The following is a 26,462-nucleotide window of genomic DNA, read 5'->3' as shown; positions in this document are numbered from 1 at the left end:
AAAAAAACAACTCAAAGTCTACCTGAAAGTAATTCAGACTTTGAAGTTCTGGGATGAAGAAGCAGGAAAGGTTTTTCACAACATACGTCACCAAAAAACCCCATGGTTTTCTGTTTTTGTTTTAAAGCCATCTTTGCTTAACAGTTACTCTCCTGAACAATAAGCAGCCACAAAGGCACCACTGCTATCCGTCTTCTCCTCTGCCTCGCAGCCTGGCACATGAACAGCTTTTGTCAAACCAAGGTTTGGCACATGGGCTGCTCAAACACAAAACTCTTCAGAAAACAGGAAGATTCCAAAACAAAATCCTAATTGTTGTTGAAAAAAAAACCTGCTAACTTGAAGAGCAAATGTTTTCACACAATGACTGTCACAAAAATGAAAGCCTTTCAGACAAAATTAAGAAATGCTAGGTTTTGACCAAAAACATTTTATGAGGAAAGCAGGCATTTTCTAAAAATACTCATTTAGCCAAAAGCTTGAGTTTTCAATCAAAAAAATTAATAGTGAAATAGCCAGGCATAGAAAACTCATGTTACACTTCAAATATTATCATTGTGTAAATACAGCTTGAGATACAGGAAAATGATCCATAAGATCACCTATAATAAGTTAATATTTAACATAGAGAGGCTGTTTGGGAGCTGCCATAAAGGAGAAACATCTCTCTCCAGCCAGGACACACCACACCAGCTCTTTGGTGGTGAAGCCAATGCCAGGCAACAGGATGTTTGGACAGTTTCAAAGTACTATAACTACACTGAACAAGCAAACAAGTGGGGACACAGAGATCAACTCTATATGGAGCTCTCCTTCCACACTGCTTCCTCTTGCCAGAAGAATGACAGCTATCCCAGGACTGTGGTGGGAGAGCTGAGTTTTGGAGCACAACGTCACAGAGGCAGGCTCCAAGTGCTTCATGAAACTGCATGTGTGACATAAAATATTCATACACACACACAGGGGGACCATGTGATGTTACCTAGCCATTCCCAGGCTGAGCAGCAAGCCCTGGGTCCCAGATGAGAGAGAAGAAAAGCAACCTTTGCTTTCTGAATTGTGTTGTCCGCTCCTTTCCTCAGCTCCAGGACTGAACTCAAGGCTCCCTCTGCTGAGCTCCTGACATAACTGATGTCTTCTGGATCCAGCACAGAGAGATAATTTCCAAACTCTTCCCACCTCCAGCACCTTTATCTCACCCTCTAGGCAGGTGGCAGGCTATGTAGGGGGCAGTGGAGGACCTTTCGCCCTGCTCCACCATTGGGGAAGAAAGAGATGAAGGCGCTTACTTCAGAGGACAATTGTCCTCAGTTAAATATGTGTGTGTGTATGTATACGTTATAATACTTACACATCTCCAAACTCTTTCATAAAAAGATCATTGGTGCAGATTCTCTGAAGGATGCTAGCTCAGCCAGCCTCAGTGTCTGGGCTGAATTACCTGTTGTATATGCAGAGATCTTTTTTCCTCACTGCTACATTACTCCTCACTTGACTACACATCTAATTCATAACTATGCTTTTCTGATCTCAGAGCCATACATTTCTACACACCCTCCTTTTCCATCCCTTTCACATCATGGTTTTTCAAAGTTCAGTCATTTTTCCCACTTTAAAAATAATGTCTGTCTTCCATGTCCCAAAATACATTTTTGTCTTCCCACAACCCATGAAAAAAACTTGCAGTAACACCATCTCTTCCCCATTTCCTCCTTTAACCATGCCCATGTTTTCTGATTTCCATTTCTACCAAGTAACCTGGCTAATGCCTGTAAGAAAAATCTCATGTCCATGGTTGTCAGGAAATCCATTTGAGACGTTAAAATCCATATTAGATCCTTTCTTTCCTTAAGTCAAGCATTTGGTGCCCACAAGTTAAGTGGCCTAGCCTTATGCCTTCTACAAGGCACAGTACTGTCCAGTAAAACTCCAAAGTGCTGTTGCCTGTAAAAGCACTACTGCTGGACCCTGAAGTTTCCATGACCTGTACTCATCTCTCATGCTCAGAAATGTCAAGATACACCTTCAGAAGATGCTGCAATATTTTATTATTCTATGAAGGTACTTTCAGCAGACAATGGATTCCTGGTATTTTTTGACAGGTTTCCTGATACCTCTGTTCCTCAGTTCCAGACCTTCAGGGCTCAGTGCTGTAACAGCAGCCTGTCTGTGAGCTGGACAGGTTTTCCTCTAAAATCCCATCAACCACTCCATAACCAGAAAAGCAGACTATGAGCAGCTTCTTAGCCCATTTGCTGTCCCACAGCCAGGCTGAGCAAGTCCTCTCTGTCTCCAGCCCTCTCTTAATCTGTTTCCAAAACATACACTCTCTTGTTTAGAAAGCAGCTCTGGAAATTTAATAGTAATGTTCTGCCTATATGTTTTGCCACCACAGTAACAAGATAGCAGTATACTACCGTCCCTGAGTTATTTATACTGCCAGCATGGCTGCAAAGTATCCCTATCTGTATCTTAAAGGGATCTGAGGCACAGAAGGATTAAAGGCTGTAGTTAGACCACCTACTGTGGCATCCCTAAGAGAGTTATATTTCTCCCATGCCTAATTCCAAAGACCGAAGGAGTGTTTAGACCTCCTGTTCCCAGGGCTGCTAGACCTTGGCTCACTGCAAGTCATTAAAAAGAAGTAGAGCTGTATCCAGTTCCTTTCTCTGGGTAACTATCTTGAATGTTGTGTCACAACATAACATCTCACAATATAAAAAAGTTGTCTCCTGCCTGGGGAGCAGGAGTGAAGACCTTCCTACTGCTCCTTTTAGTCCAGATCACAGAGTTCATCTCCCAGCAGGCGAAGTTGTACCTTATTCCCCACAGGCAACGCAGACTGCACAGGCAGAGCCAGGCACAAAATCTACCTCTAACTCAATTTGTCACTGTCATGAACATTTCATCAACTCATCACTACAGAAACTAGGTTTTTCACAACCGAATGGCATCAACCACCCTACTGCATGCAGACACCTCCAGTGCAGAGCAGAGCAGCTATGCAGGGCAACTTGCTTATACCTGCACCCATTCAATATTTTAGTCTAGATCTCCAAAACAGTCACCATGGATTTCACAGCTCTTTTATAAAAAGCAGCCTTGTTCCTTAACTGTACTTATCAGCTGTCTTTATATGTTGACAAAGTTATCTTTTTTGCAGGTGAATCCAAAGATGGTAAAAACACAGAAGCTGGACAAATGTCCCTACCCCAGGGCATAATATCTCCTATCCTACTGCATTTTAATTGTTTGAGTCAGATGTGAAACAAGTAACTTGTGCCATAGCACTCGGACACCAGTGGGTGATTATTATCAGATTTATTTTACAGATGGGCAAACCATATCTCATGAGGTGAGGTCATGTGCCAAAGACAACAAAGACAGGATGAGGTGGATTTGAGGTGGATTTATCTAAAACACTTGGGAGGTTTGCCTGGAGAGCTACAAAAGTTAGGACTTCAGTATGTTTTAATCAGTGGCAAAACACCCTCTTCCATCTTTCCATGGTGCACAGCCAGCATCAGCGAGGTTGTGCTGACTCATCGAGAAAAAACTCCCCAAATATCCAGTTTCTCTGTCACATTACTGCCCTTCCACTCCGTCCTCCACTCCATTTTTGTTTGCCACATATTTCCCCTGGATTTCACCAGTGTTTTCTCGAGCAGGATGCCCAGGAAGCAGCCTGGTGGCCCTGGGAGCATTGGCTGGAGCTCGCTGACACCTACTGACTGAAGCAAGGAGTGCACAGGGACTGGGGAAGGAGAGGATTAGGCAAAGCCAGGCTGCCCTAGGAGGTTCTGGAGTCTCCAGCCTTGGAGATATGTAAAACCTGACTGGATACGACCCTGGGCAGCCTGCTCGAGGTGGCCCTGCTTGAGCAGGAGGTTGGAGCAGCTGATTTCCACAGGCCCCATCCAATCTCAGCCATTTGTGACTGTGTGAAGAAAGGACGAAGTGAGGGAGAGGAAGAAAAGGAAGCACACAACTTCCGGCTGCCAAGGCACCAAGTAGAGCCAAAGACTGTCAACGAGACAATTCCCACCTCTGAACTGATTAGCACCCCACATGTTTTGCCTCACAGGGTCCAAATCTAAACAGTCATGAAAAGCTGAAATATTCATATACACCCATGATTTTGCTCTTCTGTGACCAAGGAGCCTCCACACCTGCTCTCCAGCTCCTGAAGTCCCCTCTAAGCACCTCTGTTACAGTTCTGTCCCTTTCATACCACTGTCCCACCACCAGTTATTTACCCCGCAAAAGCCATGCCCTGCTCTCAGGCACTGCAGGCCAAAGACATCTCCCACAAGCCAATGGCAGTCAATGCATACATAGGACTGATTTGGCAACCCTGTAAAACAGGAAAAATGCGGTCATACTTTTTAATGGCATACACACAGGTTGTTTAAGTAGCATCTGGTGTTAAAAAGACTATACCTTTAGGTTAACACTCAGGTGTCCTTCTCCCCTCAATTCCCAGCACTTTGGCAGCCTAACTCTTTGGTATCTTGGGACCAATCTATGTTCTGTCTGAAGCACCAAACACAAAACATTTTCAATTCCTTCCAATAAGGGTGTTCATCATTCCTTTCTATGGAGACTTGTATGGCATGTCATCTGAAAAAATGACAGTGTAAGTCCAGTGTAAGTGGAAAGATAGGATTTAACCTTAAGCAAGAAGAACACTCATTCAGGTATAAGCACTATAATCCAGAGGCAACTTTTATGAAAAGTAACACCTTTCATCCCAAGAGACAGCTGTGCATGAATATGTGACATAGCCAGGCATAGTTTTGCTAGCAAGCCAGTGCCTGCATATGAGAGGACAGCTTTGCCAGCTCCTACAGCATTAACTTAGGTCTCACAATACCTGACCTTTTTCTTATTGCCCCACTACTGATATCCTGTGGCTGTTTTACTTTTGAAAGATAGGAAGAAAGCTCTTAGCACCCTCAGGGTTGCAGTAAAAGCCTGACCAAGGCATTTAGACTATGTAGGGGGAAAGGGGGAAAAGTATAAATGGAAACTTAGGTCTTAACCGTTTCTAGGTCAAGTTCTCAGTTTAGGGGAGGACTAAGGACTTTAAAAGATTAAAGTCTGCAGTATTAAATCTACAGTCTTCTACCAAAAAAAAAAAAAAAAAAGTCATCCAACCCACCCCATTTCACGAAAGGGCCCATTAAGGATACTTCCTTCCTCTGCTCTTCACTGAAGTGTTCACATGAGAAATGACATAGAGAAGAAAGTACGGGAAAAAAGGTCAGACAGTATTTACAACAATAGAGGAGACATCCATCTCAGTTTTCTGTTCCTGAGAATTTTAAAATTCCCATAACATCATTGCTCCAGAGCACCAGCGAGCACAAATCGGTGCTGCATCATCAATTGCAGCAAAACTTTGGTTCATTTGCAAACCAAGGGTAGGGATGCTGGTATCGGCAGATGTTTTTCTGAATGATGCTGGTTTGCAAGAAGAGGAATAGCATCATCATTATGAAACGCACACTGAATTTTATCAGAATATGTAGCCCCTAGAGGAAGAGAGAGTGTGAGACCTGGCCTGCTGAAGTGAAGCAAGTAATTAATTTTATGGACCCAGCACAAGTTTGCCAGCAGCGAGCTGCGGCATACTAGATTTACCCACTGCTCTTAAAGCCAGTATAGCAGCCATGTAACTAATGTGCCATTTTTATTTCAAAGGTAGTAACTGTAAACTAGCCTTAACTATAACCCTAACTGTATATAATACATTTTAATCTGCAGTCAATATGGTCCCTCAGAACCAACATACTTACATGCTCAGCCATTTCTCAGCATAAGTAATACCTCACTTGGGCTTCATTATTCCTCCTATGAACTTCACATCTGATAAGCATTAAAATCCAGTCAAAAAATAGAAAGTCGGCTCCTGCAAGGGCAGTCTTGCCCTCTGTGGTGATTCCTTGCGGCTCTTGTCTTTCTTTCCCAAGTACAAAGGTGGGGAGGGGAAGAGACAAGAGACATCAAATTTTACCCTCAGATGTGCATAACCTCACATATTGATGTTAGCGGGATTTACATGTGAGGACAGAAGTTAGCCTGGAGTCTTTCTGTTGATGGTATTCAAGGTGTCTGTTGAAGTAGTCACACCTCTAGGTTTGCCTGCTTCTTAGCTACAATAAGATCAGTTATGATTTTTCTTGCCTTCCTTATGGAAGGTCAAGTACAGATGAACTACATTGAAACAGGCAGGCATACAACAGTGTAAGTGACAGCAGAATTTGGGAATCTTTAACAAAATTAAGTCCATAAACCTCTCTAAAAAGAGAAATTTGGTGGAAGAAGCCAGCCCCAGAAATGCTACTAGGAAAGAGAAGGGTTGGGCAGAGCTGTTGGATTTCATTCTGTATTGATTAAAATAGTCTTGAAGCTTTTAATCTGCTGCGCTTTTAAATGCAATCGTAAGACTGACTTCCGCTCTCCTCCAATACAATGGAGTCAGTCTAAATTACTTTAATGATTTCTGTGCCGTTACTCCAGACTTAAACTTAGTACAGGATTTAGCCCCGTTCAATGCATCACCACCTCCCCAGCTTGCCAGCTGTCACCCAGCATAGCACAATCTATAATCACTATTGTCTTGACTTTCCTCCATTAAAAATCATCCCTGAAGTCTCGTTACAGCAGTGCAGGCATCTCCAGCCCTTGGTGCCCAGCAGATGCAGTCATCAGCAGTGGCCTAGAGATTTTTAAGACAGAGAGTGGATGTATTTGTGTGAAATAAGGAAGATAAATAAAACAGCAAAGCCTCTTGAAAGGGCCTTCTACATCCAGTCATTCACAAGTCCTAAATAGACACTGTGGATAAAAAACAGGATTCAGGAAAGCCTTACTGTGTGCACACTGTCATTGCCCAGATGTGTTGGCACCAATGACTACCAGGCTGCTGCCTCTGCCTTGCCAGTCCTGAGCTCACCACCTACTCCAGGCAAGAAGGCAAGTTCCTCCACAGGGCGATGACGAACAGCTCAGATAAGCTATTATCATTCTTTGATTTACTAGGTGGGGCTTCAAACTCAAGCATCTAATTTAGCAGCCAGAATGGAAGGAGGTGTGAATAACCCCACTGTGGAAATCCCACTGTCTGGTGGGCCTCCCTTCTCCCTTCAGAGCAGAAAAACCAGCCAGAGGCACATGGACTTCTGCAGCTTCCTCCTGGCGTGGAAAGACCGAGGCCACAGGAGGGCAGCATTGATTTTCTTTCCGAAGCGTTGTGTATGTGATCTCAGACAAATTCATCTTTAAGAGCGGGAGAACTTTTGAAGAATCTTCATGAAAAACTGATGTGGGTTTTTGTCTTGTGAAAAGTTACAATGGAGTGTCACTAAGAAAATATAAGTGCAGCTTTGGCAGGTTTCTGGTGCACAGAGGCAGTATCTCTTTCCTGGTTTGTAAGCCACTCCAGTCAAATTCACCATGATTCAACCTTCTGGGAAGATGGCTGGGACAAAGAACAGGTCCCTTTGAACATCCCTGGCTCAAAAGCACACTGATTATAGACAGTAAATAACAATAACCACCTACTGCCTCTGTTTTCTGTGTCCGTTTGGAGTACACATCTCTTTTGTGCAATTTTATGCACAGGTAGATGTTGTCTACCACAACAGTGAAAATTTATTGAGGATATACAAGAAGTGGAAGTCACCCTCAGGTGCATCCTTCCCCATTCTTCACCAGGGCAAGCTAAGAGCTGCCAGGACACTACTAACACCATTCTTAAGAGCCACAGCTCCTAGCAGCCTTCTAAAAATAGGCTCAAGGAGTAAAGCACAAACACCTCACAGGATGAATTAATGAAATGGGCACTGATGCTCCAGAAAGGAATTTACAACCTGACGTAAGTACCAGCCCTCAAAATCCACCTCAAGTGCTCCATGAGCAAAGGGACCATTGTGGTTATCACCACTTCCCAAAGCTTCTCTGCCCCCCAGTTTGATGCAGTCTCAGAGACAGTGTTGATGCAGTCACCCCAAGCTTTCTGCACCAGCAGGGTCTCCATTCTCCCTTTGACATTGAGATTCGATGTAGAGTTACTGCTTTGCTCAGGTAAGACAAAGGGCCTAAGTCCAGCAGTGCTACTGCCAACACTTCAAAGGAGTGACACCATTTGGGCTCTTCCCAGTGACACAGGATTCAGGCTAAGGTCTCGAGTGCTTCACAAATAACCTCACTGTTTATTGCACAGTGCAGGGAAAAGAAACTATCATATCTGTTCAAGTAAGAAAATCTGGTGTCCATAGTGAGTGACAGATAATGGCTATTTTTTTAATAGAAATACATAATATGCTCATGCTTATTTTTAAGACCAAATTAAGAGGCGAAGGGAAACAACAGCCAATACGTGGCTAAACCTGGTGTCTGTTCTTGGGGCTTGCCCGTTGTTCGTTATACTTTTGTTTGGAATCTGTTCCCCACCCCCTTTTTTTTTCACACTGGTAAAGCTACTCTAGAAAAGAAGTTAGAAGTTAGCTTTCTAATGAGACATTATACTCCAGCCACAAGGTTTATTTTCTCCCAGGATTCTTTTTTTCCTATGTTTTCCCAGAAATATATTTTGCAATTGAAGTAACATTCAATCCACTAACCAATTATTTTACAGACATCAAAAGCAACTTGAGTTCCCAAACTTTGTGCACAGCTTTCTGACACAGAACTTACTTGTTTTGCTGGTCAAGATTTATAACAATTTGGTGTTCAGGAACACCTCATAAAGGACTGATGGGTAAGTGTGATATGCCTATCGGCAGCATTTATCATGGGTGCTGTGGGAACATTAGTCAAGGGTGTTTTATCACTTCTTGTAAGCGACCCTTTGACCTTATGGACTCTACTAAAATTGAGTCATCAGTTATTAACCCTGTAATAAGTTATTTATATAAGTAACTTGAAGATAAAGCCTGACCTTGCTTCCTTTGTGTAACTCAAGAAGGCAATTTCAGAGTAGGAAATTATTTCCCTACTGAAGTCAGTGGAAGTATCTTTATTGATTTTAATGAGACTGCCATCAGGTTGAAAGCAAGCATGCCTGTAGTACTTCTTGGTTGAATTTTCCCTGCTAAAGCCAATTTATTGTATCTTTTGGAAAGAATGGATGGACTTTATTTTCCAGTCATCACCATCAGCGAGAAGCTTGACCAGAGAGTTGTGAACAAGGATAAATAGAGCATACAGAATACCTAAGCCCTACACCAAATTTTCTATCAAACTCTATTAAACACAGGCAAGTGTTTACATGTTTAAAAGGCAGCATGAGAAAGGAAGTACTAAAATGAGAAGGTCCTCAGGGCCTCATGTGATTTCAAGCTGTGTAGGGAAGTCTCTTGCCCTCATTCACCAGAGCAGAGACAAGCCACTGACTACAGCAATGCAAGGATTTTAGGAAAGCTATCTGAACATAGCCAGTGTATTAGATGTGAACAAGTAAAAGTGCTTATGGAACTGTTTATACAGTTAGTCTTTTCAGTCACTATTTTCTCCCTGAGAAAACTCAAGAAGTCCAAAATAGTGATTATTCAAAAAAGTAACACGACCTATTTCTTTACTTGCCTAGGCCAAGTAGGGAGGATGCTTTATATGCTGACCTCCACCAATAGCGAGCACTTCACTTCCTTTTCCTTCTTTTTCACCAAAAATAAAATAGAGCACATCAGATTTTAGAAATATATTTATGCATTTCTCTCTTGAACATACTTTCTCTCTTGAACATACTAACATCTATGTTGGAAGCAAAGCTGCCATCCCATTTCCAAGAGATACTTCAACCCTGAAGGGACTAATGACGTTCACTGCCTGCCTGCAAGGCTTGGTTTCTGGAGTGCCTTGTTCATTTTTGGCTCCCTGGGTAAAATTTTATGTAAAAATCTTAGTTGGGTGAAAGATGCTGAGGATTAAGGGATACTGATTGGCAGGATGCAGCTAGATTGTTACTTTTGTAGCTACAGTGGGTCTGTGCGTTCTAAGAGACAGATCTGTAGTAAGAATACTCCTCCGACAGCTGCCCACGGCACTGAACTGGGCAGACCCCTGTGCTGCTGTGTCAATTTGTAGCACATATTTCAGGGCTGGAAACTACCCTGGTTTGACTAAGGCATGTAACCCAGCAGCTAAAGACCTCATCCTCTTCACTCCCCACATCTCTTTAAAATTGGGCCAACTCTCAGGAAAAATACTACATTTTACTGTGTTGGTGTACAGACAGTTCACATTTCTGCAGCCCAGAAGAGCAATGTTGACATAAAGCAGAGCTAACACAGTAAGAAACAAATCCTGCCCGTTCAAAAGAATATTAAAATTTTAATGGGGATAATTCTTCTAAGGAGAGCCTTGGAAGCCTGCAGTGAAGCAGTCTTCTTACCTGAAAGTATACAGATCTAAGCAATTCATAGATTTGGCAGTTGTTTTGATTTGGTTTGATATAAGGCAAGGTCACATCACCAGTTCAGGTCTATACAGGGGCCCTAAACTAAGCTGTGTTTCTCTGACTCTCTATCTCTATCTCTATCTATCTCTATCTCTATCTCTATCTCTAACAGGTCATTTCTGTCACCTCTCTGCTACTAACTCAAAGAAAAAAAAATCCTGCACTGCAACAGGGAAGTAAATGCTGGTTTTTTTTGTTCTGCTGAGAAGAAATAAGGTACCCAAACAATCCATAAAAGATCTCCCATTTAGTCTAGGGGAATAAAACCCAACATACTCAAATTCAGAAGTGTGTATCAGATTAAAATAATAAATTGTGATTCCATTTTCCTTGGCACTGGATCATGTATGCTCCCAGTGTTTGCCATAGTATCCTTTAAAGCACTGCCCCCTGTTTAGGATTCACTAACTGGCATTGTAAGAAATCCTTTCTGTCCTGATCCTGCTGAACTGACTTTGACACCACTGTGTGATTGGAAACTGCCTCTGAGTAAGAGGCACAACATCAATGTCTCCAGGGAAATGAACTCCTCTTTAAGGCAGGTACACACCTTGCTGCTGCTTCTGCATCAGTCTTCCCTCCATTTCACATATAAGAATTTAAGAATGTAGGAGTTGTGGCAGCGACAGACACAGAAATCTGAGTCATCCTAGATGCACTCTGTGCTTGTAGGTAACATGAAATGTCAGCTATTAGAATGCATAATACAGTTTATTAATTTCAAGGGCCAGTGAGTGCTGCTTTGCATGCAAAGTTTGGGGAGGAGACAAAGAAAATTAGTTCCTATTAAACTTTGATTAAATAGAAACCTAGACAGCCTCCCACTTTTCTGAACACAAATAAGAGTGAGTCATGTTTCCTTCAGATAACTTACTGTTTCCCACACCAAGCAGAGATAAGTTGTCCCGAGAGCTTGTTATGCCAGAATTTCACTTTTTCTTTATGGGTCTGTGCTAAGACCTTACAAGGGTCTAAATACAGCTAAGCAGAGCTATGGCTTTAGCTCAGCTGTGGGACATTCCTCACTTACTCTCTGAACCACTGTTGGGATTTAAGCAGGTGTAAACAACAGACAAAAACCAAACAAAACCCAATCCTTAATGGGCTACCCTGTAAGGGTACAATTCACTCTAGACCTGGAAATCCTGAGGGATCCTGTCTGAGGTAGACCAAGTCACCAGTCCAGTCCTCAAACAAAACCAGATCGAAATGCAGCACTCTTAGAGAATATGGAGTCCTTCATGCACTGGATTGAGTTCTCAAATTCCTGAGCCATGTTCAGCCCTATGACAGCCAGGGGGGACGTGTTATCTAGTAACAGGTTGGGGTTTGCCATATGGCTTCAGTGGAGTTACTCTGAGTTAGCTCCAGGGCTTAGGAGCAGAATTTGGCCCAGAGAGGTTAAATGATGTATCCCAGATGGCACATCTGAGGCATCAACCAAGACAGCGATTTAACACTGACATTTTTCTTGTGCAATCTCAGCTTCCCTCCAAGGCTAGTAACCCTTCTCTACTGAGCTCCAGAGCTTGGTCCCGACGAATGAAATAGAAAGCCTCAGGATGGATCAGAGCTCATAAATCACAGACTGCTTTTCCACTGTCTGACCCTACAAACACAGACACCATATGCAACACTTGAAGTACCTCAGGCATAATGGTCCCAATATACAGAAAGGCCAACATGCCATGTGTTTTGATTTGCACCTATTACCTCATAGATCTTTGTATGATTTATTTTGCTGCTTCCACCACCAGGAAACTTTCTAGCACTGAGTGCACAGACTGCCTTTCTGTCCTCAGTCAGGTGTCAGTTGGGGGACCTGACATCCGAGTTTGACACTGAATTCATTGACAGGAATAAAATATTCTTTAATACCAGGAATGTGACAAGGGTCAAAAAATGAATCCAACATTTACTTCCAGCTTTGTTCACACAAATGCAAAATTCAAACCAGATCAACACCAAGCAAAAATCACTTTGCCCTGCGAAAACGGTTCCAAAATAATCAAGAGCAGCTGTGGCTCTGGCAGCCACTGTCATCTGATTTGGGATAACCTGGGGCACTCAGGACAAATTTGAGAAAACACTTGGATCTTGACAGAGAAAGAAGTTTTCAAATAATAAATGATGTCTCAGCCTCTCTAGGAATGCTGAATGAGGTGTGCACCCTTACCCCCTCTTCCAGTTTATCAATACTGAAATTATCTACCTGGATTTTATAAAGGTTTGATTAATTCAGCAGCCACTAGAGTAGACAATGTGAATATCACTACATATGTCAAGCTTTAATCTTTACGTCTACGTGGCAAGAAAGAGAAAGTGAACGACCTTAACAACTGTCAGATTTTTATATCTTCTTCCAAAACATTGTGCATTTACCACTGCCAAAGGCTGCATCCCTAAACCAGAGGAATATAATGGTGTGAGTCAGTCCAGTAGTTTCCATGTCTCTGTGCAACTTCATCGACACAGGTGTCAGATAACCTTCCTTCCCCCTTCTTACTGTGAGTGACACCAAATTTGAAAGAAGGTGAAAAATGAGATGATCTTTCTCTGACGCCGACAATCACAGGGAGGAAAACAGTAGAAAAATAGAACTCTACTGGGAAAAATCAGTCAAGTTTGAAATACAGAGTTTGAAATCTCTGGAAATTAAGCTGGTGTATGGTCAAGCTGCCATTACTATTGCTGTTCTCTAACTGGGTAAGGATATATTGGAGATGTATTTGGAAAGTCACACTCCCATCCTGTACCTTATAAAATTATTGGCTTCATTATAAAGATATCTTTCACTGAACTTCAGTACAATAACTTCTCTGAGAGCTATCCCAACATCCAAATGTTCTGATCTCAGACGATTTTCTGAAAGTGATACGGCTTATTGGTTTAGGACACTTTAGATCTATTTAGCACTTTTCTAAACATTTGTTCAACGCCCCCTCAAATTCACACGAAATTCTGCACCCACAATGTCCTGTGACAAGAAGCCCCATGGAGCTACACCCACACCAAGGAAACAACCCATTCTGCGTGTTCTGAACCAGGTTCCTTCAGCTGATCCTCCCCTCCAAGCTATTCTATTGAAAGATGAAAGGACAATCCATTTTGACACTCTTCATGTTATTCACTCTGTCAAATTTGCGCACACCTTTCCCATTTAAAATTACACAAAACAATCCAAGTCTATTTGAACCATTCTTTGTATAGAACATATTCCATATTTCTGACCTGATTCTTGGGACACCTGCTCCACTGTGTGCAATGTAGCTTAAAAATAGAATCATAGAATCATAGAACAGTTTGGGTTGGAAGGGACCTTAAAGATCATTTAGTTTCAAACCCCTGCTATGGGCAGGGACACATCCCACTGGATCAGGCTGCCCAAGGCCCCATCCAATCTGGCCTTGAACACCTCCAGGGATGGAGTACCCACAACTTCCCTGCGCAACATGTTCCAATGCCTCACCACTCTCGCAGTGAAGAAATTCTTCCTTATATCTAGTTTAAATCTGTCCCTCTCCAGTTTAAAGCCTTTGCCCCTGGTCCTATCACTACAAGTCTTTGTAAAGACTTGTATCCCTCCCCAGCTTTCCTGTAGGCCCCCTTCAGGTACTGGAATATATAGAATATATAAGAAATTAAACTAACTGCAGTAAGTACTCTGAAAGAAACCCAGTTTATTTCCATGTTCTTCCTTGTAAACAGCTTTCAATAAGCAATTGCATTTTTCTTCCACTGATTTAAAAAAATCTAATAAAAAAATCAGAAAACTATACTTGAGTTCTCCACTGAATAATGAGGGAAAACAAAGGGCAATATCCAGCCTTTCAATCAGCCTTTGTTGGTTCAGCTTGCCTGTGAATCTAATGAGAAATCCTGAAATAGCAGAAATCCATGTACCAAACAATTTTCTTGGTTAGGTTGCAGGCAGAAAAGTTTGTCAGGACTAAAATGATACATTCCTCCCTTACAGTGTGATATAAATTATGAAACCGTCGTATTTCTACAGGGCAAACGTTTGTAAGGGACTGCTCCCTGAGATTTGGAGAGGGTTGTTATTACTCTGTCTTTCTTAATGAAGTGTATGTGACACAGAACATGAAGAAATGCTGTCAGTGCCATTCCTCAAAAAGTAGAAAAGAGACTGGAGAAACCAGACTGATGTCTCTTTTTTTTTTTTCTTAATGAGTTTCAGTATCTACATGGGAATTGGGGGGGGGGGGGAATAAAAAGAACAAAAATTCCCTTAGGGAGCTAATTAAATATTCTCTCCATCCTCTTCTCCTTATTCATTAGCTCCGTTTCTTTCAATTGGCAGGGTCCTATGGCGACCGGCGTGGAAGAAAAGCATCCTCTCCAGCAGCCTCCCTTCGCCATAGCAACCAGGACGTCATCGCCGGCAGCCAAACCCCGCAGCGGGCCGAGGGGCAGCCCTGCCCCCGGGGCTGCCCTCCGCTGCCCCCCTGGGACCGGAGAAAGGGGGAGCCCCACCGCGGCCAGCGGAGAGCGCGGGGGCCGTGTCCGTCCCGGCGGGGCTGCGGAGAGCGGGCGGCCCCCGCTGTCCGTGGTGCTGACGGGCCCCGACGGGGCGCGCGTCCCGCGGGAAGCGGAGAGGAGAGGAAGAGGCGGGGAGAGGAGGGTCCGGGGCGGTGGGGTCCTAGGGAGGGACAGCCACGTGATCCGCATCCCACATGACACAGAAAGAAACTGGTGGGAGCGGGCGGCCCTGCGTAGCGTCATTTTTTATTCCGTCAAAGAAGAGGGGTAGAATAACCCTATCCCTCACGCTCAAACTAGATTTACAAAGCTACAGATGTGAATATACTCCGTGGTTTCCAGTATGATTGGCACCTCCACAGAGGTGCCTTCACTTGGAATTACAGGGAAAGGATGAGATCGGCGCCTCTGGGATTATGCTCTGGAGCAGGTATGTGGATGGATAGGTCCTGTGCTGAACACAAATGCGGCTAAAGGGGTAGTTCTCTTTGCAGAGACAAGCAACATCATCTTTTGCTGTAAATTATTTTCTGTGTATTTACTTATCTGCATTTAAAATCCTTGGATTTAAGCAAAGAAGGCTCATTCCTCAGGAGCCAACGCTCTGTGGGGCTTGAATTTTAAGCTGATTCTGCTGAAAGCAGAAAGATGTGTAGAATTACTGCAGAATAGCTGTATTCTATTCTATATGTTTTCTGCACAAATCTACATTCTGTCTACCTATATACATTATTTTTAAATTATGCCACTTATTTGTCTTAAAGCAATGCCCTGACATGACCAGTTCAATGAAAGTATAAAATTACTTTTACCGAGATGGAGCAAACCAATCTGCCCATCGAAGCGGGAGGGAAGGGTCCCGCTCTAAATATATTCAAACAGTTCCTTCCTTCCCCACTAAAACATCTGCTTTTGTATTTGTCAGTCATTGATTTGAAATCATCCTTCCAGAAAGCATTGTCTCCCTTTTTCTGTGTAGGTGCCTGGATGAAGCTACTTGGGGAAACACCACAGGCATCGTAATCTTTGCCAGTAGAGGCAAGAAGGCTATTCTGGTTTTGCTAGTTTGGACACATATACTCTAAGAATGCATAGTAATATTTTTCATTTATCCAGCTAGTTTCCAGCATGTCAAACAGTGTGTTTGCACCACAGAGTAATGGAGAAGTAAAACTGCCTTCTGTTTTCACAAGGCCATTTGTGTACATGAGGCAGGATTCATAGCCAATTTTCTGGCAAAGATTTTCAAATGTAGTTCTTGAAGATTTGTTATTAAAGCCATTGTTAATCACTTAAAGAAGTGGCTTGGTCTGCAGAAAAAAATGGATGCCAACCCAGTGGCATCCTTAAAAGCTAATGTTTATTTTGGTGTCTAAATACAGATTTTTGGAAGCTTGATTTATGAGTTTATTTTAAACATCCTGATCTCAGATGAGTCAGTAAGGGGAGGAATGTCTGTACCTTAGATACATTTGGGGAGTTCTGCTCCTCAGCTTAAAGTAAGAGCTTGCAGACTTACTCCCCCGCAGTTCTGTGAAGCTGCTGTTTGCAAAGCTGTGCAGTGCAGTTTTCCCATATAGGTCACACCATGTGATGTCCATCTGCATTTTCCTTTGCAGCTCCACCAGACACCCTCCTTCAAGTGTTCAACAATTTAGAGAGCAATTTGAATCAGACAATGCAGACTAAACCCCTAACATCCACAAGTAGAGTCTGCTCCCTCTCCCCACCACACAGTTCTCCCACCACCAAAACATGACACAGCACTTGAGTGTTTGGGATTCCTCCATTTCAGCAGCTTCCATCATTCCCTATATTTCCCCTCTTTTTGGCAATCAAAACAGTTCTTGCAGCCAGCACCCTGCCCAAAAAGACGGCTCCAGTTAATGGGTTATCAGCAGACCAGCATCTTGCCTCAGTGGCTTCTTCTAGCCTACTTTTGTCCAACCTGAGCCTAGCTCAGCTGAGACATTCCTTCCAAAAATCATCTGTACATCAGGCACTTCCAACTTAACTATGGGTTTTACATGGCCTTCAGCCCTCCCAGTTTCTCCAGAGAAGTTAGTATAGGAAGACTATGAAATGGTCTCACTAATGACTGTATCCTCTGATGGAGGCTCATGGGAATGTTATTCTACTGTTCATCCATGTCTCCTCCCCTTATTCCTATCAGATAAGTCCTCATGGAAGCACCTAGCGATCTCTGGCAACTCTATCCTTGGCATGATTATTAGCCACCAGTGCGATCCCACTCTCTGTCACAGGTGACCTGTGTCATGTGAGAACCAGACCCACATTATTAAAAAAGGGCACTCTCACATCCCAGCACAAATGTTTGTACCAGTACAAAAATCCTGTTGCCATATTAACTTCTTGTGGGCTGAGAAAGTAGCTTTTACAAGATTTGATACGAATAATTCATTTCTATATGATCTTTTCATACAGAAGCAACAAAAAGCCTCTAAGATTCTCGTAGGAGAATTTGTGCTCACTGCTACTGAGAAGGTGAGCTAGGCTGCCAGAGTTCTCACTGAAGCTGCTGGCACGTTTTCCCCATAGGGGAGAGGACACTCGGCAGGGAGAGGGTGAGAATTTCCAAGCGATGGGAAGAGAAATCAGCCAAGCATGAGATTCACCACACTTAGCTGTCAACACCCACCATGACAAACCAGCCCTGGAAAGCACTGTGTTCCTCATGTCAAGCAGAAGAGTGTGCTGTGTTGTGAGCAATGCCTGGTGTTGCCAAAAATTAATGTAAGTGCGTGGGAGAAAGCACCTATTTTTTAAGCTGTGAATCAGTACAGCCTAGCCATGTCCAAGGACAGACTCAATCCCCTAAGGAAGCTAAATAGCCTGTAAAAGTATATTTCCACCTTCTCCTCAGTCTTCTTGGACAACTCTGGTAGGTGTAATGTATTTTGACAGCAGAGCTGGAAATTAGGTCGGTCCCTCTTCTCCTTGCTCCCACTTTTTCATGCCCCCACAGTCACAGTGTGCATAGGTCTGAGTTCTGCCATCTTTCTTAGATCAGTGCTAATCTAGAGTTTTTCTACTAGTCACAGTAGTAGGAGGATAAAATAAAGCTCTGATACATTTAAAACTCTGAGGGAGTTAGGGGAGTCTTTGGGGAATCATAGAATCACCAGGTTGGAAAGGACCCACTGGATCATCAAGTTCAACCATTCCTAACACTCCCTAAACCATGCCCTTCAGCACCTCATCCACCCATCCCTTAAACACCTCCAGGGAAGGTGACTCAACCACCTCCCTGGGCAGCCTGTTCCAGGGCCCAATGACCCTTTCCGTGAAAAATTTTTTCCTCATGTCCAGCCTGAACCTCCCCTGGCGGAGCATGAGGCCATTCCCTCTTGTCCTGTCCGCTGTCACTTGGGAGAAGAGGCCAGCTCCCCCCTCTCTACAACCTCCTTTCAGGTAGTTGTAGAGCGCAATAAGGTCTCCCCTCAGCCTCCTCTTCTCCAGGCTAAACAACCCCAGCTCTCTCAGCTGCTCCTCGTAAGACTTATTCTCCAGTCCCCTCACCAGCTTCATTGCTCTTCTCTGGACACGCTCCAGAGCCTCAACATCCTTCTTGTGGTGAGGGGCCCAGAACTGAACACAGTGCTCAAGGTGCGGTCTCACCAGTGCCAAGTACAGAGGGAGTATAACCTCCCTGGACCTGCTGGTCACACCATTTCTGATACAAGCCAATATGCCGTTGGCCTTCTTGGCCACCTGGGCACACTGCTGGCTCGTGTTCAGTCGGCTGTCAATCAACACCCCCAGGTCCTTCTCCTTTAGCCAGACTTCTCCTAGCCTGTAGCACTGCATAGGGTTGTTGTGCCCCAAGTGCAGGACCTGGCATTTGGCCTTGTTAAACCTCATGCCATTGGTCTCAGCCCATCCAGCCAGCCTGTTCAGATCCCTTTGCAGAATCTCCCTACCCTCCATCAGATCCATGCTTCCACCCAGCTTAGTGTCATCCGCAAACTTGCTAAGGGTGCACTCAATGCCTTCATCCAGGTCATTGATAAAGACATTGAACAGGGCTGGACCCAGTACTGAGCCCTGAGGAACCCCACTTGTAACTGGCCTCCAGCTGGAGTTAACTCCATTTATCACCACTCTCTGGGCCCGGCCATCCAACCAGTTTTCAACCCAGGAGAGTGTGTGCCTGTCCAGGCCAGAGGCTGACAGTTTCTGAAGCAGAATGCTGTGAGAAACTGTGTCAAAGGCTTTACTGAAGTCCAAGAGGACCACACCCACAGCCTTTCCCTCATCCAGTAGTGGAGTCACTTCGTCATAGAAGGTGATCAGGTTAGTTTGGCAAAACCTGCCTTTCATGAACCCGTGTTGACTGGGCCTGATCACCCGATTCTCTTGCATATGCTTCATGATAGCACTCAAGATCACCCATTCCATGACTTTCCCTGGCACTGAGGTCAGACTGACAGGCCTGTAGTTCCCTGGATCCTCCCTGCAACCCTTCTTGTAGATGGGGACAACATCAGCCAGCCTCCAGTCCAGTGGAACTTCCCCAGTCAGCCAGGACTGCTGGAAGATGATGGAAAGGGGTTTGGAAAGCACATCCGCCAGCTCCTTCAATACTTTTGGGTGGATCCCATCCGGCCCCATAGACTTGTGTGTGTCTAGCTGAGCAAGCAAGTCTCTAACTACGTCCTCTTGGATCATGGTAGCCTCATTCTGCTCCTCTAACTCCTGGGTTTGTACACAGAGGGGACAACTTTCTCTGCTATTAAAGACTGAAAAAGTGACACATCTACAATAGGAGACTCAAATCCACTGTGTACCTGTTTGTAAACTGTGTTGCACTCATTATGCTTATTAGGTAGTAGACAGAGTGCTGTGCTGTTTGTTTCGCCAGTGATTAGCCAGACCATCAGCAGTAGGAGAGGAGTCAGATGGAATAATCAGACTGTCAACAGCTCATGGCAAGCCCAACGATTCTTTTGGCACGGCCCAGGTCTGTGGAAGGAAAGCTGTGTCTTCTCTGGACCATACGGATGACCCGGTCACTGTAGATGACCCTGCCTATCTCTCCAGAAAGGTCATTCTCTCTACAAATCTGAGAACTTCAAGCTCTACATGTGCTTCAGCAAAGCCCTGATTGAAGAGAGTTACACCTGTTCCCTCACTCTGCAGATGCCAGTGAGATGAGGGTGACTGTCTGGGTAGCAGTGAGCACAAATCTGGCTCATGTTTTACCACTGCCTGTCTTTGAAACAGAGCATGATGTTGGGTATAAGCAGGTACTGTAAAGATTCATTTCCACTGCCAACGGAGAATAAACGTGCTTTTAGGACTTAGGTGCATGAATAAATTACTGTGTCTTAGCAACCTCCTTAGGTCAGTAGAGCTACAATAACTGCCTACGTGTCAGTCTTTACTCACCATAAATACATGAGAAAAAAATCATTGAATTCAAACACAGGAAAAATGCCATTACTCCCAGAACCTTTAACACCACAATGAGCTTCTCTTAAGAAGACTCAGACAATATGCAGTAACTTGGGACTTATGCACATTTTTGAACCCTAACTGCTCATCAAATTCATGCCCCGTGAATTTACCCTGGCCAGGTCTTAGACCCAGTGCTACAAGTCCGCAGTCAGAGTAGTTGCTTCACAGGAACTGGTGGATCTAGAAGCAGTAGGTGGACCCTGTTCTTGGCCTAGGTAGTTGCTGCATGGCTCATCACTTCCTAAACTCTGTTAAAGGGATACAGCTGGAAAAGAATTCTTCCTTAAGCAACCAGTAAAATAATATAAATTGGCCCCAATTCCAGCAAGTAGATGTAATACCTTGTTAAAATAATCAGGAAAGAACAAGAAGAGTCAATGAAGGTTGATGGCAAAGTGATTCTCTAGTTGCCTTTACTTTCCTCATGCACATGGCAGAAAAATCTTGTTAGATTCATGCTCATGCAATAGCCAAGCATAGCATACATTCTTTAGATGTGCTGGAAACTAAGAACATGTCCTTCCTTTATTTTATTCCGTCCATATTTTCTGCTCCCATGATCTCAACCCTGCAATACAAGCTAGTCTCTCAGAGGCTGATATAAGATGCAATAACATATATCAACTTACATCATCAGTTCAGAAGCTTTTACCGTAAGTGGAGCTGAGACCAGACCAGCACTGAAAGGTTCATCCATGAAACAGCCTATCCACACTTCTAGTCATGTCATCTTTAGCTACCCGTGCTGCAGAACAGGAATCTCCACCAGCTGGGCAGAGCCAGGGAGCAGGCAGCAGTGCATGAGATAGGGATATGGGTCATGAAAGCTTTACTCCATCCAAAACATTTTATTCTTATAAAAGAGGGACAGATGTATTCTATCCCATGTATTGTAATGCAGAGAGTAAGGAAGAATACACTTCACCTCAAGAAATTTTCAGACTTTGCTCAGAAGAGCTGCCCAGAGACTAGAAAAGCCTTCATAAGAGGAACAGGACAAATAGCTGAGCGTTTTTGTGAACTCTAGAACAGGGCAGGGAATCTGTGTGCTTAAAATGTCTATCCGCATTCCTCCACCAGAAGCGGAAGTACTAAATGGCCGCAATATGCACACAGTCATCTCTGCGTAGCAAGAAACAGATAGAGGTTAAAAGACTCTGTGCTCTTCTGTTTTTATACTGAGGTGATGCATGCACAGGGTAGTTAATTTGAATTTATGCAGAGATGAACATCACCTTCTAGCATCTTGCACCCAGACAGAAGCCTCCTCATTATGATTCAATCTACTCCCACTTCTAATGTTGATTAAACTCAGTTAGATAAAGCAATCCTCTTCCAGTCTGGCAGCTATTCCCAAGGTATTCTTCAGAGAGTAAATGGAGTAAATGATCAGCTTAATGCTTTTGAAATAATTTGCTGGGCTGAAGCTTGCCTCGTGTTTTACAGTTATGATGCAGAGAGATAACATACATCGAATAGTGCCAGGTTAAGTAATGTGCCTTTAGGTACCTTTTTAATCCTAAAAAAACCCAGAAAAAAAATTATTCTTTAAATTAAATATTAAAAATAATATTTATTGCATTCCTTTGCATATCTTATTAGAATCATAGAATTACTTGGTTGGAAAAGACCTTTGAGATCATTGAGACCAGCTGTACCTGTCCACTACTAAACCAGATCCCTGAGCACCTCTCTATCCATCTTTTAAACACCTTCAGGAATGGGGACTCAACCACCTGCCTGGTCAGCCTCTGCCAGTGCCTGAGAACCCTTTTGGTGAAGAAATTTTTCATGATGTCCAATCTGAACCTCCCCTCACACCACTTGAGGCCATTTCCTCTCGTCCTATCACCTGGGAGAAGAGACCAACACCCATTTCTGTACAACCTCTTTTCAGGAGGTTGTAGACAGTGATAAAGCTCCCCTCAGCCTCCTTTTCTCCAGGCCAAATAGCCCCAGTTGTTTAGGTTTTACTCTTCAAGGTGCAATGGACACTATGTTTCTAGACAGGATGGTAAACATGCAGACACATAGCAACTATGCCATGAGGGCATCATGCAACAGCAAAGTAGACGTGGCAGTGATTTTATGAAGTTCTTGTGGCTCACATGCTTCAACTTTAAGTAGAAGATCTGTATTGAAGTGTTAGCAAGAGCATGTTTCCTTCTCTACCAACCCAAAGGGATATCTCTAAAAATTGACTGTAGGCCTTGAAACTGCAAATTAAGGTCTATAAAACAGAAAATGTAGCATAGGGAATATATCTTTGACAATTACAAGTCATTTCACATCCTTTCTTTCCTCCCAGCAAATGTACAAGATTAGGATTTTAAACAGCAATACAGGAAGTCCTTAAATCAGTATTAAAAGGATTGCCACTCTAAAATGTTCAAAATAAAAAGTGAGATTTTTGATGCTGCTGAATCCATGCGGACTCACACCTACTAGAAAATATCCTTTCACTCAGATCAGTGATATATAGGTTAAAAAGGAAAACCAAATAAAAGAATTTTTGTTGAATGAAAACATAATTAGTCCACACACATTTGCTGTTTGTAATTTCTACTTTCTCTGTTTTGAATACTGTCTTATAGACCTGAAAGTCAGAGGGAGACTAAAGAACTTATCATTATTTTCCTATGCATCTGAAACATGCAGGTTGAACAGTTCACTAACAATTAAAGCATGTTTCAATAAATGATGCAGCAAATGGGAACACAGGAATTGGAGCTACCTCATGTACCAAGATAGAGAGTCTCTAGTAACTTCTAACCTAGACCCACACAGAGTCCTGCACATGCTGAGCTTTACTCTTCATGCTGAAGTGTAGGTTTCTGCTGTTGAAAAGGAACTTGCCCACAGAGGAAAAACATAGGCTGGGCCATAGACATTAACTCAGCAGCAGCAGGTCACGTCAACAGAGGGTTCTTGAGCTCCCAAATTTGCCATGTCCCAAGGCCAAAACAAGGCGACCTCATCCCTTCCCATAGCTGAGTGAGGGCTTCCCCAGGACACAGCTGTGGGCAGAGGTTCTGTGTTCTGTTAACAGAAATCTGAAAGAGCCTGAAATGCCTCTGCTCTACCAGTTAACCTCACATATAGACTGCTTCTCTGAAATATATTACTGTCACTAGGATGCAGAGTACTTAGAATTATCTTCCATTAGTTAAGGTAGGTTCTTCACACACACTTGTTAAATAGAACCTTCTCACTTCTCTCTTTATGCAGCCTGAGTAAAAGACGTGGCCATGTTTGCCCAGAGCATGGATAACAGCAGCAGTCCTTTGGTTCTCCCTACCTTATTGCTCCTGCTGCAGAACAAGAGCTACCCAGAAATCTCCAGCCCTCCTGCTGGCTACGAGAAGACAGAGTCATCCACAGGACCTGGCTCAAGCAGGAACCACACTCTCTTGCAGTATCATCTGAGGCCGGGGGAAATTGCAGCAACCAGCATGGTTTGGGGAGCGTTGTGGCTGGTTTCCATCTTTGGAAACTCCCTCGTCTGCGTAGTGATTCAGAGAAGCAGAAAGACACAATCCACCACCAACTATTTTGTTGTGTCCATGGCTTGCGCAGACCTTCTCATCAGTGTTGCAAGTGCACCCTTCCTGCTGCTCCAGTTTACCTATGGCAGGTGGACACTGGGGAGCGTAATGTGCAAGCTGATACGCTACATGCAGCACCTCACCCCTGGTGTCCAGATATATGTGCTCCTCTCAATAGCCGTGGATAGATTTTACACTATTGTCTACCCCTTGAGCTTCAAAGTGTCAAGGGAGAAAGCCAAGAACATGATTCTGGCCTCTTGGCTAGTTGGCACTGTATTTGCATCACCAGCTCTTTTTTTCTATGGCTCCAACAGCAACAACCACTGCAACTTTTTCCTCCCTGATTCTTGGGAAGGAGCCACCTACGGTATTGTCCACCTCCTGTGGGTGTTTTTGATCCCATGCATCTTCATTATCCTCTTCTACCAGAAGGTCATCAGGTACATTTGGAGAATAGGCACTGACGGCAGGACTGTCAGGAGGACAATGAATATCGTCCCAAGGACAAAAGTGAAAACCATCAAGATGTTCTTAATGTTAAACTCTCTCTTTCTCCTGGCCTGGCTCCCTTTTTACGTGGTACAGCTGTGGCACCCACAGGAAGCAGACTACAGAAAGAGCTCCTTGGTTTTCCTGATCATTACGTGCATCTCTTTCAGTGCTTCAGCTACTAAGCCAAGCCTCTACTCCCTCTATAATGCAAACTTCAGAAGAGGGATGAAAGAAACTTTTTGCATGTCTGCCATGAAATGCTACAGAAGCAATGCATACACCATCACCACCAGTTCCAGGATAGCCAAAAAAAATTATGTTGGCATCGCGGAAATCCCAGCCCCAGTCAAAACTGTCACCAAAGACTCCATCTATGATGCTTTTAACAGGGAGGCAAAGGAAAAAAAGCTTGCTTGGCCTATTCAGTCCAATCCTCCAAATACATTTGTCTAGTTGGCTTCATTGCTTGAAAAATTACTGTTGCCCCAGAACAAGGAGCTTTCTTTCAGTTTTGAACCAATTTGTATTTACGTATTTTTAACACTACTTTTATGGAATAAGAGAAAAAAATGGTTTATTTTATTAAATGTCTTGATTTTCATATATCTGGTGTATTTTATTTCAGTTACATTGTGCTTTTGTAGTACCTTCTACTACTCTCGCTAAAGCAAGCCTGGTACTTTCTAAAAAATAACCAGAAAAGCTCTTTTGCTCTCTGTGTGTAGAGGAAAAAAAGGAAAGATAAACCAATGTTTTGCTGAATCTATGTCCATTGGCCATGGTGTATACATGCATAAAATCTCCCAAAGCCATCTGTACTTCCTGCCACGGACAGCCTTTGTTGGGTTGGTTTTTTTTTTTTTGTAATACACTTGTCAGCTCCATTAATAAGAACGGGATTGAGTCTGTGTGTGGAATATGGATCTATTTTCTTAACTTCTGTAGTATTGCCTAGAATTACATTAGCACGACATCAGAAAACATGTAACTATTTATTCCCCAAATGAGGTCAGCGCTAGCAGTCCCATTGGTGAATTCCCCTCATTTTCTCTGCTGGATCAGTGTGCTTCCGTGAGCCGCAGCCATAGAAGGTCCAGCCCAGGCTGCTGCACTGTGAGTAAAGTGAAGGTTGGCTTTCTTAGAACACCTTTCCATGTCAGGAAATGGGGACATGGAATTGGCAGTACCTCATGTACGAAGATACAGAATTTCTAGTGACTTTCATTTCAGACCCATATAGAGCCCTGCTTACGCTGATCTTTTCACACTTGTAATGCTGTTAGAAGCATTACTCATCATGCAAAAGTTTAAGTCTCTGCTATCAAAACCAGACTTGCCCATAAAGAAAAAGACGGTGTGGGCCATAGACACTGAGATCCTTAGTAATAAATCAAGGCATGACTCTGATCTCAGTTCCACCTAGGAACAGTAGTGTTGAATACAGATCCTATAGCAGAAAACGTAATCAGTTCTGCTCCATTAAAAAGAAAAATTACTCAGGCATGCAGGAATCACATTGGTTAATCAGAGAACTTTTACTTTTTAAAAGAATACAACAAGCCATTGCTGTTCAGCCAGAGCAATCCTGTGCTCAGGGTAGTTAGAAATCCCTTTTATTGCACTTACTTTTGCACCCTGTGAGCAGTGTGCTGAATGACTGGATTTTTCTAAGGAAGAAAGAACCTGATACTATGACTTGCACTGGAGTTTGGTGCATCTTCTGTTTTACCCACAGGGTGGAAACCACCGCTATGGGAGACACAACATCAAATACTCCAGGTCTCAACACAAACATATGGTCTCTGCTGAAGGCTGGCACACAGGAAGCCTTCTCCTGTTCAGGTATTGCTCCCTCTGTTCCCAAAGCTCTAACCCAAGACCACCTGATACATCTCCAGCCATTCATCTTCCTCTGTAGGCACCCACCCCTTAGCTCTCCATGTGTGCCTCACACTGCGCTTCACACTCTTTGCTATTGGGGC

At 43.5% G+C, this 26,462-nt stretch overlaps 1 protein-coding gene across 1 annotated transcript; it reads left to right on the top strand.

Moving 5' to 3' along the window:
- The first annotated feature begins 15,117 nt into the window (after window positions 1–15,117).
- On the top strand, window positions 15,118–25,983 carry GPR19 (G protein-coupled receptor 19). Its single transcript, XM_009569230.2, has 2 exons — window positions 15,118–15,392; window positions 23,669–25,983. The coding sequence occupies exon 2, from the start codon at window positions 23,689–23,691 to the stop codon at window positions 24,931–24,933; it is 1,245 nt and encodes a 414-aa protein (XP_009567525.1). The 5' UTR covers window positions 15,118–15,392; window positions 23,669–23,688; the 3' UTR covers window positions 24,934–25,983.
- Window positions 25,984–26,462: the final 479 nt, after the last annotated feature.

This window comes from Cuculus canorus, chromosome 1, assembly GCF_017976375.1.
Source record: "Cuculus canorus isolate bCucCan1 chromosome 1, bCucCan1.pri, whole genome shotgun sequence".
Taxonomy (NCBI): domain Eukaryota; kingdom Metazoa; phylum Chordata; class Aves; order Cuculiformes; family Cuculidae; genus Cuculus; species Cuculus canorus.
The sequence above is the reverse complement of the archived record's forward strand: the minus strand, read 5'-3'. Positions and strand labels throughout refer to the sequence as shown.